This window comes from Parasteatoda tepidariorum, chromosome 4 (assembly GCF_982258835.1).
Source record: "Parasteatoda tepidariorum strain Cologne lab strain chromosome 4, Ptep-v5.0, whole genome shotgun sequence".
In the NCBI taxonomy this organism is placed as follows: Eukaryota; Metazoa; Arthropoda; class Arachnida; order Araneae; family Theridiidae; genus Parasteatoda; species Parasteatoda tepidariorum.
In genome coordinates, this window is record NC_141758.1 from 54,667,629 (window position 1) to 54,680,692 (window position 13,064).

The following is a 13,064-nucleotide window of genomic DNA, read 5'->3' on the forward strand; positions in this document are numbered from 1 at the left end:
GGTAACCACTGCTATAGAGGTACTGGAAAACAGTTTTCTACAACAGCATACAGGGAGTTCTTTAAATATTATGTAAATATTTTTTGGGGGGTTTTCAACCTCTCTATAAAAATAAGTAAACTACAATTGCCTACATTTTTGCTTAAGTTTTTCCTTTTTAGCGATAATAAACTAATTTCAAGAATTTTTATTTTTGAATGTAATATTTGCATTAAAAATTTCGAAATAAGCGTTTTTATCGAACATAATCTGTATTTCTTTTCATTTTTAATAATTAGTGTATCCTTGGTTTCCTGTGTAATATTTTGTAATCCCCCAGAATAAATATTTCATATTCTGTTAAGTCTTACCATATTTTACAGTTTCTTTTTCTCTTTTAAAAAAAAAAGAGCTTTCAAGTATTTAATTCATTTAAGAACCTTACTTTGATCTTATTTATCACAAGTTGAGCATTTTTGTCATCACCACACTAATCTTAGTTAAATTTCAAAATTCTTATATAACAGAGTTGTTCCAACGTTAATTAACAACTCCATAAAACCTGGCATAGATCTTTTGCACTAATGAAAGGTTCGACATTTTAATTAAAAATACCAATATAGAAGATATGCAAATGTCTGTCTTCAAACCGCGATTGTTCCTTTGAACAATTTAATTATAGATATTCGATTTCGTTGACGTCTACGTTTCTTGCCATTCCGATGCTATATTTCTATTTAGTCACGTGTTTCATACCTTCACTCAATCTTTCACTTCCGGTGTAGAATTCAGACGATCGAATTTCGTTCCGTTTCTTGCAACCAGATGGCAGTGAAACTAACTTCTTTCCCCCCTTTTCTCAATGGAATCGCGTCTCCGCAGCCGGACCGCAGCGCGCGAGGGCGGAATTTTCCACCCGGCCCTTCCGATCCGGATCATGAATGTCCGTGGGTGAAAGAACCGAGTCCGGGGTGTGTTGGAGGTCCGGTGGAATTTTTTTTAGAAGGGGCGAGCCACCATCATGGCCCGCCGCCATGGAGAATGATCTACCGTTATATGTACTACATGAAATTTGGACAAGAAAATCCTAAAGGCAAAAGTAAGAAACACACTTAACCTGCTGTAATGTTTTCTTTCTTTTTTTTTTTTAGTTTTAATTCCATTACTACTTTACATTATAAAATTTTATATTCCATTTCGTGGTTAAAACATAAAAATCAATCAAGTCTATCATGTTATTATGAAAAAAATAAATTTAATTCATTAAATTAATGTATATTAGTTATTAAATGAAACTAGTGTAAAGTATTATCATTTATTGATAGAAAACAGGTCATTATATAGATCCAAATGAAAAATCAATGTTATAAGATGTTAGTCTATACACACAAATATAACCATATTTATCTTCATATTAGTTCAAATTAACCCTTGTAAGTGGATTTAAGTAAATATATTGGGAATTCTCTTAGCACTACATTTTCCATATACTTTGTCTAAAGTTGATTAATATATATGAATAAAAAGGAATACAACGAAACTATTTCAGAAGTCAATTTAGTTTGCCCTTGAAATTGTAAGCCCTTAAATCTACCTATAATGCTACGTTCATCTTTCGCCTCAAACGAATAGAAATAAAGTCTGTGCTTTCTGTTCACTCACTAAATTAAGTAACCATGATAATATTGCTTTCACTTTCACTGTTATAAAATCTACTTTTTTTTCGAAATTCATTACTCATACTGTATTAATCTACATTTTTCTTTCAATTCTGTAATTTTCCTAATAATATTCTATATCAGAGTTTCTTAAACTGTGGGTCGCATCCTCAATCATGAGACAATAAAAACAACGAAAAAAAACGATTTGGCTCATTTTTATTTATAATAGTGTAAAGTCCAGAAATATTTAAAAAAATAATTGGCTAGCAAAAGCATGAATAAAAGTAAAAATATTCAAAAATAACGGGCTAGCAAAAGCATGAATAAAATAAACCAAACACATAAAGAGATAATAAAAAAATAAAAGCAGACGATAAAATTAGAAGCACCGGACAGTTTTTTGAACAACAGAGTTGTTGGGTTTTTTAAACTTTGTTTTGGAATTTGAGTTTTATTATAAGCCGTTATGGAATTTTCTAGTTTGTTTTACAAAATTATAACTATCCCGTTACGGGTACTTCATATTTGTTACTGTTCACGTTGTTTGTGAATAAAAGTTTTTTTTTTTAAAAACAGAACTGATATTTATATAGCTTGATACGTTACAATAGAAACATACATTTCATTTGGAAAAATTGCAACACAAGAGGGAAGTTGCGTTGCTTAAAGATATAAGTTACAACACATCCATATTCAAATCAAAAATATAAGATTTTATGAAAGTAAAAAAAAAAAAAAATAATAACATATGGAGAAACATGAAGGGAAAGAGTTCCTTAGAAATGCTTGTCACAACAAGTAAATTTTTAAGTCAAAATGATGACATGACCATCAGAAAGATGAGTAGCTATAAGTGATAAATGAACATCTTCAGTATCTTGAAAATAATAGGAGAAATATTTCCATTCAAATTTTTTTGCTAAAGAACTGACATAGATTGTGAAACCATTCGGAATTAAAGTGGACTACAGTACTCAGTTACCATTAAAATCATAGAGAGTATACTTACCAATTTATTTGATGATTCGTAGTTGAAAATTCTTTTTAGTACTGAGAAGAATTTTGGCTTGGAGTTGCGAAAAAATTTCCAAAGATTTCAGAAATTGTCATAAATTTCCTTAAATTTTTCTAGCAACATACTTATGTGAGACGACGATTTAACCACCGTAAAGTCAAGGTGCCGATCAAATTTCTTTAAAAAATATATTAACAAAATGTTTCGTCCTACGGAGCCGACTATTTTGCTAAGATTTGATAATATAATTATAATTTTAACAGGCACACCCTTTCTGATTGATACTTAGTCCTTGCAAATGCGCTGTTAGTGATTTTTTTACACTTTAAAAAATTCAGGATCAAAATACGATAAAGAGTACAGACACTCAGGAAGACGGTATATTTTACCGGAAAATCCATTTTAATCAAAATATGTTACGGAGGAAACAATCTGATAAACCGTAATTTTTACAGTAATAATTACCGTAAAATCACTCAATCACTCTAATTAAATAAATACAACTGTAAAAATTGTGATATAATATTTTACTGTAACAATGGATTTCACAGAGAATGTGCCGTTACTTTATAGCGGAATTTCTTACAGTGATGTAGATACCCTCCAAGTAGCTGCACTTAACCAGCAGACTATAGTTAGTGTTAGAACTTATCCAATAAAATTAAATTTAGTTTCATTATTGTATTGTATTTTCCTATTAGTTGCTTACTTAAAATTTCCGCATTATTCTAGGTCTTAGAATTTAAAATTAAAGTTAATGACCTATAACTGTAATAATACATTACACAACAAGTGAAAAGAATTAACAGTTTCACTCATGTGTTATAACTGATCAGAAGTGACACATGAGTGACAAGTCACTCATTTGTCACTGTTCTATATTATAAAACTTATTTTTATACTAATATATCAATAGTTCAGCAACTCTTAATTTTTTTAAAGCATATCAAAATGGAAAATTTTGAAAATAAAATATTTTTAAATAATTACCTCGTTTTCCTTGATGATGTTAGAAACTAATTAATACGTTATTGCTGCTTTTTTTTTTTTGGATCACTTAATTTGAAAATCAAGCAAATTTCTTCGCCCCTTTACAAAAAATTAGCAACAGTGATTATATGTACATTTTTTTCATCTTTCTAGTTACCATTTCAAGTTTTTTAATTAGTTTTTATTATAGTTTTTGAAAAATGTGAAACAAGTAATGTCATTTAAGAATGCAATCAATTTAACATCAATCCATCGTGTGTGCTTTTTAGTGCATCTAATATGAAGTAAAATATGCTTTTAAGTATTATAAAATAGTTATATACTAGGAGGCTTCGCCCCCTGCTCGCTGCCGCTCGCCAACCCCCGGAACTGCTTTCGCAGTTCATTTCGGCGCTTTGCTCGCTCATTGGATACGTTCTTAACGTCTAACTTTTGTATACTTTTTTGAACACTGAAGTTCCGAAAACTTTTCACTGTAGAAAATTCTAAACCTGTGCATTTCAATATTAATTTGAAATTGCAAACAGTTCACATATTTTTCTTAGTCACACTATTCTAAATTTCAGTTGTTGAGAAAAGTAACTGTTGTTAGTTTTTTTTTTAAAGTCTTTCCCACCAGAGGGCTAAAACCATGTGTTGTAAAACAATATGAAATAGTACTGAACGCCGGATGTGAAGCATCGGCTTCGATGAAGATAATTTTGTGAGAATTTTTTTGATAATTCGGTGAGAATTCACCCGATTAGACATACGAAGCTCACTACGTGCTCATGCGCGCCGAAGCCTATCAATTAATACGTATTAACGATTTATATAATATAGATTAGACATATGATGCTCACTGCGCGCCGAAGCCTATCAATTAAAAATGAAAACTGATGCCAACGCGAGAAAAGGAATATCATTGGTTTTATTGATACATACGTATTAGCGTTTTATATAATATAGATTACTAGGAGGCTCCGCCCCCTGCTCGCTGACGCTCGCCAACCCCCGAGAATTGCTACGCAATCCTATGTGGTTCACGCCGTGAACCATGGCTCGCTGCTCGCTCGACAATGAATACAATGTTCTAGCACAAAGACATAATATATTATCATCAAAGACATAGTATTTTATCATCAAAGACATAGTATTGTACTTGTGTAGAGAAATTCTACCAATGTTCTTATTGGCTTTTAAAAAAGTATATTAGCTATTTAGATTGTACATGGTGAAAAAATCAAAACATTAGCTAAATAAGAAACATATTAGCAAAATAAATTATCAAATATTGCTTCACTAATATTCTACATTTTAAAGCGTGAAAATTCAATGCATAAATAAACGCGAAATATAAAAAAATTCAATGCATTCAATACAAACACTTAAACGTTTTTTAGACGTTTAGGTAGCTCCCAGTAGAAGAATATCAATTCAACAGCGGCCTTTTAAAGCATTCTCACTTCAATTAATTAATTAATTCCTAATTGGGTATAATATAGCCTACGTCACAGGTTGCGTTGTTCCTACTAAATTTAACCCATGAACGGCATTTTCTGCGAGCCTAACTTCAAGCCACAAATAAACAAACGAAGTGTTCGATCGTTTAAATAGCTGCTCGCCAGATTTTATTGCATTATAAAGAAAAGTTATTGAAACTAAATACAACTAATAAACAACAACAACTAAAACAAATAACAACAACTACTAATAACAATAACTAAATAAACAACAACTAAATTCCATTCGTTTAGCATTGCGTCATATATTGTTCCTACTAAATCGAAGTAGTTGTGTTTTTTTCATATTATACCCAATTGAGTTTAAATTAAATGTTTTTAGTGCATGAATCTGAATTGAACAACCTGATAATGCTCACTCTGGTTATTGTTATCTGGTTGCTCACTACGTGCTCTTGCGCGCCGAATGCAATCAATTAAAAATGAAAACTGTTGCCAGCGCGAGAAAAGAAATATCATCGGTTTTATTGATACATACATACATACGTACGTATTAGCGTTTTATATAATATAGATAGAAGATAGTAGTTGTTTTGCTTTAATCAATAAGACGAAACCTAAACAATTTTTTTAATTATAAAATTTTATCAATATTTTGCGCGGTAGAAAAGCGTCAAAATAATCACTTCCATTGTTACGTTATCACAATTTATAATTTAAGAAAACTATTTTTACACATGTATTATGTTGATTTCTTTAATTGCATACTTTTTTCTGAACATTTTCTTTCTCTTTTACCTCAATTTTAAAAACAACAATTGAATAGTATTTGTTTCTGTAAAAAAAATACCATTAAAAAAAATTCCTTTTTTTACGTAATGCAGTAATATACTGTATAGTTTTAATATAGTAAATATAAGTTTTAATATAGTGATTATTAAGACTCCTTAATCATTTAAAAATGAATTTTTTTAATGACACATAGATAAATCAACATTTTGAGATTTTATGATTACATTATGAGATTTTATGATATAAAAACATTATCCATTTATTCTAGCGTGATCAAAACTTATACTTATAAAAATCATTTCCACATTTGTGTTATTTTGATTTGTATAAATACATATGTTTATATATATATGCTTACCTTTAGCTTATCTCGTAAAAAAATTTATATGAATTTCTGAAATAAAAATGCAATACAAAGGAGAATTACCTATTCTCGATTGTTTTTTTTAATATGGTATTTAATATGCTTTGATTTAATATGTTTGATCTTAGAATTTTTATAATATTTAACATTTTATTTTAAACTTACATAATTTATTATTTATTTTAAAATTTAAAACTTTGTAACTTTTATAATATTTTAAATTTTTAAAAAATTATAACTATGTAGTTTTAATAAAATTTTAGAAATATTGTGAAGTGCCTAGTTTAACAATAAAAACTATTCTAAAATTTATAATTATTTATAATAATTATATTATTTGCATAATTACTATAATTTTTAATAATTATGTATTTCATTTCATTCAGTTCTTATATTTGAGAATCATGTTATATTATTAATATTAAGCAGAGTTAAGTTGTATTGAATGGCTTTATTGCATTGTATTGCATAAATTGCTTTACATCCTAAACACGTTATCAAAATTAAATATTACTGATGATTTACAAAAAAACATATAAAATATCTAATTCTGAACAAAGCATAAACAAACATTAACTAGTAATTAATATTTTAAATTAAATTATTTGATTGCACATATATAACCACATGTAGCGCATATTAATACATTCAACGAAAGTCTTTAATTTTATTCCAATATAAATTTTATTTTATGTGCCTATTTTTTTTGTTGTTTTAAAATTTTAATGTTTATTTTGAAATATATACTTTCAAAATTTTTATAATGCTTTATAATGTTATTTGGAATTTTATAATTTTCATAATATTTTATAAATTATTTTAAAACTTGTAATTTTATAATGGTTTAAAACATTTTTTTGTAAATTTATAAATTTATAATATTAAATTTATGCTTAATAATATTAAATTTATAATTGATAATATTAAATTTATAATTAATAATATTAAATTTATAATTTATAATTAAATTTTTGATAATTTTAAATTTGTAACTATGTAATTTTTTGGTATTTTTTATTTTATTTTGAAATTAAAAACTGTTTCATACTGATCGTTTAAAGACAAAATATATAATTTATCTAAGACTTAAAACATAAACAAATATAAGGTATCTTGTGTCAATTTATAATATTTATAGTGTATACTTTGTATTGCATGATTTTTTATTCGAAGTATACGCTGTATTGCAGAATCTAATTTGCACCCTAAACACTCCTGCTTTATTAAACTTTTATTTACATACAAAGCATTGTATAAACGAAATAAAAATTGCATTCGGAAAAGCAATTAACAACCTGAATACTGTTCCATACTGATAATTTAAATACAAAATATATAATATATCTGAGACTAATTAAATCATACACAAATATAAGGTATCTTGTGTCAATTTATAATATTAATAGTGTATTCTTTGTATTGCATAAAATTTTATTCTAAGTATACGCTGTATAGCAGAACTGAATTTGCACCCTAAACACTCTTACGTTGTTGAATCATTAATTGATAATTTACAGACGAAATATGTAATGTATCTGTATAAACAAAATAATTGTATAGCCGTATTGCAAAAATTAATTAAATTCTTAAACACTTTAACTTAATAGTATCATTAAAGTATAATTTACAGACGAAATATAAGTCTCTCTTTAAACGAAACAAATGCTGTATTGTGAAGAGTAATTAACATCCAAAGCAGTTTCTCACAATTTAAATAACTGTTTACTTAAGGACAAAATATATAACCCTTCTAAGACTAAATAAAACATAAGCAAATAAGAGGGAAAAACTGCTTTTGTAACACAGAACAAGTAACAGGAAATTTACTGACAAAAGATGAGATATATAATATTTATGAATACAAGTAACTTTTTAATTCTATATTTATAAATATTAAACTATTTTCTTAGAAAAATAATTATTTAAGGTATAAATGTGTAAATGATTTTTCTTTAAAAATAAATTATTTATTGCAAAAAGTATTCTTGTATACAGTTAATAAATTCGCGAAAAGAAATATTTCTTTATTTATTGATTTTTGAATTCATTAAGTGTATGTATCGTCAAATGCCTTACGACATGAAAAAATGCGATGAATATTTTTTTAGTTTGTATCTTCTATATTTGACAATTTGAAGTTAACACTTTAATATTTAATGTATCCATTATTAATGAGTTTCAGAAATGACGTTTAATTTCAATATAACAAATTTAGAGAATGAGCAAAGTATTTAATTGATTTATTAAATTTAGATTATTAAAATATTTATTTCCTCTTTTCTTTGAGCTTTTTATTTATAGGGAGAATGTGTTTAGGCTTTTGAAAATAATAATGAAAATTTATTACCAATTATTTTTTAGCAAAAAAATATTCTAATAATATTTGATTATGATAATTAACAATTTTATATGAGCGTTAATGGTGAACAATGCCTATTATTATTGTTTTTAAAATGATTGAGTTTAGCCTAATCATAAATTTCTAAAACTTTCTTGTAATTTTTACTCGTTTTATAATTTTAAAATTATGAGGTTACTCTTAGGAAACGTTCTTTTTTATATTATGATTAATTGTTTTTTGTTCAATGTGAATTATATTTCTATAAGATTTTTTTATTCATTATTTTATAATTCAGTTTAGTTCTAACGTTTATTTTGTTCAAATTAAAGTAATTTTATTCTATAGATTTAGGAAAATTGCTTAAAATTATTCTTGGTAACCATTTCTAACTATTTATGGCAAAACTTAAACAGAAACATTGTTTAAACATTTATCCATTTTAAATGTGCTTGTTTAAAGGCTGATTAAAATTTTATAAGTGTTATAACTAATTGGTAATTCTTTAATCAATGGAATTTAATTGTAATAATTGCGTAGCGCATTCGAAATAGCAAGAAATTGATATGAGCTTTATAAATTAATTTTAAAATGATTTTTAAAATTTTAATTTTTAAGTCTTAATGCACATTATTTACTTTTCATTTATTGCAAGATTAAGGATGGGACTTAACGGTGTGTAAAATATTTTTCATATACTGGAATTAGTTTTATGTTCAACTTTATATTTGCAAATTCATTCATATTTAACTTTTTGTAGTTAATAATTGATGTTCTTACAGTAAACAGAATTTTGACAAGGAAGTATTAATTAAATATTTTTATACAAATAACAGAATTCATTGATTTTAAAAGGAAGCCTTGTTTATATATAAAAATATATATTTGCTATTTGTAAACTATCTGGTACTCCACTTCTTTACTTATTTGTAAATGAGCAGATAAATCATGAATATTTTTCGAAAGAAATATATAATAATATATATATATATAATAATATGTATAAAATAATAAATATAAAAAAATATATATAAAATAATGCATATAAAATAGTATATTTAAAATATTAGAATAGAGTAATATGTGTTCCTATTAAGATTTATTTGTATTTTTCATATCTTAGACAAAATCGCATATAAGAAAGAAAAAAAATATTAATCTTTTCTTTTCTGATTTGAATTTTTAAACTTCATTTTTTTTATATTACCTTATGTATTTAGCTTAGTTTCAACAATGTTGAGTTTTGATAAAATATTATGTTGCGCAGTATCAATAATTGACGAGATATCAAAAAAATTAAAAAAAAAAATGTTTTTGTCTAATTTCAATGAATGCTCTATTTACTCTTTGCCATTTAAACAAATAGTTTTTTTTTTTAATTTTTCAGCATTTGAGACTTTTAAAGACATCTATTTTATGCACATTTTAACTGTTTTAAAAAATAATATGGTTTTGTCTAAATTTGAATAAAATAAATCTACAAATTATATTTGTAAATATTAAATATGAGCACCTATAAAATCTAAATTTCATAACACAATCATCATTTTGATTATATTTTCATTTTCTCATTTTTTTTTTACCTTCATATATAATAGTACTTTCTTTTTCTTTAAGTTTCTCGCATTTTCCCTAATTTATTTTAGACAAAGAAATGTTTGCTTTAAAATAAAATAAATCATTACTTTCAACTATGAAAGCAAATTAATGTTTCATTACTTATTTGTTTTAATAATCTTTATTTTAAGTTTCACACTCTTAATTTATTTGTAAAAAAATAGTTACTTGTTTGAAAATGAAATAAATTATTACCTTAATTTAGTTTTAAATCAATTCTTATTTGCTTTAATAATTTTAACAGTTTTTAATCAATATACAAGAGAAAATAGTTATTCACTTTTAAAATAAAAATTTATAGAGGAGCTTAGTATGGCTAAATGATAATTTCGAACAACAATAGATTTCTTTCTTAATTTTTAAATCAAATAAATCTGAAAAGTAATTTGAAATATTTTCAGATTCAAAATAACTGAAATGTCAAGTGAAAGTTCCAGAAGTCATTAAAACTAAAGTACTTTAAAGTATTGGAAAAGGTGCTTCTAGCAATTCAATAATTTTCACAAATGCTCAAATAAAATCGTAGAATCATTGGAAAAATTTTGAACTTCTTTTCTTTTCTAATATAATAAAAGTCGCATTTTTAAAATAAATTTAAAAACAAAATTCCTTAGGTGAGTTTATTTAATTCTTTATGTTATTTTACTTTTAGAAAAGAATATTTCTTAAATACATTTCTTTCTGACATTCTACAATTTATATTTAAAAAAGTTACAGTTATTCTTTAAAATATTGTATTATTTATTTTTTTTATTTAAAATTATGCAATTTAAATAGTTTGTGATTGAATTCAATTTTATAATTTGTGTGGTTGTTATTCAAAAGTTCTATTTTGATGCATGACTGATTCTTTTCTATATTTATCTTAAATATTATTAATTCGTCCGATTAGTTTCAAAGATATGACGAAATAGAAACAATATAATTCACATGCTTTTAGCAGGTCTACGAACTGACAACTAATTTAAGAATACTTTTTTCAAATATGGCTACTATTTTATATTTTTAATGTCAAAAATTGTTTGATCCACTTTGTGTAAAAAAGCAATCAAAAACAATTTTTGTGATTGCGTTTTTCCTTAAAATAAAAAAGTTCATTACTTATGTAAAATGTTATTGCGATATTTTTATAAATAAAATATATTTCTCTAAGTCTAAGATCGAAGCAGTAGTGCATGCAAAGTAATTTTTCTCGATCTCTGTTAAATGAAATAATAAATATTTACTTGAAGTTATTTTTTGCATGGAATATCTTTGGATAATTGCTTGCAAAAATTTTTCAACTTGTTTAATTGTTCTTAAGATATAGTGAAATACGGAAAAAAATTAACATTAAGGTGTCCAAACTTTGGGCTATTCTTTTGACCAAACTATTGGGACTATATTTCTTAGATTGTGGCTAACCTCTATATTTTGGGGGTACGAATCCGACGAAAAAAAGGCATGCTTATTCAGAGAAAATACGTTTTCTGTCTGATTTCGTAACTTAAAATATCGTCTGCACTTATAAAGTTAGATATTTGAGGTCACCCCCTCCAGCCATTAGGATTGAGTCCTAACATGTGAAGATCCAATCATTAGATCAAAAGTCATTCAGGTTGGTCCGTTTTTTTTTAAAAGCTCTATACATACGTGCTAAAAAATATCAGGGTCTAAACCTTATATTACGGTAAAATTCAATCAAAAATTTATTTTTTATTTGACAAAATTGCGTGCTAGTTAGAAAACGGTAGTGAATAATAATTAAAAATGATGATCTATTTATTTTTCTATTCGATTAAATTTAATTTCGGACAAAATGAATGTGGAATAAATTCATTTATTGCAAAATGTTTTCTTTATGATTAGCTGATCAAAGAACCACGAAGCAAATCTCTTTTGCTTTCTTTCAGATAGAAAACTCATAAAACTATCAAAACTGAATTAGTCTGATTACAAAAAGTTATTTCGTTCCTCCTAATGCACTGAAGAAACCAGCAGTTGTAGTATTTATTTCATGATCTCACTTATCGAAACCGTTCATAAAAACTGCGTACTTTTTTCCCATGAGAAGTTTTTATTTGGTTTGTTTCATCTCTTACGAGATTACTGCTCCAAATTAAATGCAAATCGTCTAAGCCTAAGGTCTTCATTTGAGAGAGTTGGAGCAGTATAAAAATAATTACACAAAAGAGGGATTAGTAATTTGCGAAATTTTCGTTATTACTTTTTATTCATTTTTTCCATCTTTTTAACTTTTATTTTAATCTTGTATTCATTATTTATTAAAACAATTTATTTTCCTGTTCAGTTTATAAAATTTGGTGTATATGGCAGGAATGTTTTTCTTGATATTAAAGCAGATACTAATTTCTTATATAACAAAAGTTAGCAAAAATTAAATATTTTATTTTATTTTCCTTAAAGTTTAACTCAGATTATGGTACAAAGCAAAGCATTCTATTTTATAACAGGCGTTGAATAACCAAACCATAATTAGGTTTACAACTACCTATGCACAACTCTGTAGTCTTGTAATTCCAAACGCAGAAGACAAAGAAACTGCTGAATCAAGCATTGTGATAAACTAGCCTTTGTGTGAGGACTTTTTAATGAAACTATTCCTCATTTGCATTACATCAAAAGGAAAACCATATTCCCTCATGGTTAGCCTGACGGTAAAGAGATTCTTACCCATCACCCGTCTACCCCTGAAATTCGTATGAATAAGCTGTCTCTGGGATTCAAACCTATGTCACTTCATCGGAAGACAACCACCCTATTTTTTGAACCACAATGTCTCAAACAGTGATATTTTATTTTATAACCGTCGTTGAACAGTCAACCCAATTCTGAGTTTACGACTATTAATTTTCAAATCCATAGC

General features: G+C 26.0%; 1 protein-coding gene across 14 annotated transcripts in view; it reads left to right on the forward strand.

Moving 5' to 3' along the window:
• LOC107442885 (coiled-coil domain-containing protein AGAP005037) overlaps positions 1-13,064 on the forward strand; it is a 330,755-nt gene that overhangs the window by 202,441 nt on the left and 115,250 nt on the right. For 3 of the 14 annotated variants that reach the window (XM_071182315.2, XM_071182313.2, XM_071182314.2), the window contains exon 1: positions 792-1,078. The exons of the other annotated variants lie outside the window; for them this stretch is intronic. In XM_071182315.2, coding sequence (XP_071038416.2) covers positions 805-1,078 — 274 coding nt within the window. In that variant the 5' untranslated portion in view covers positions 792-804. Of the gene's footprint in view, positions 1-791; positions 1,079-13,064 lie in introns of those variants that run through there. 14 annotated transcript variants of the gene reach the window in all.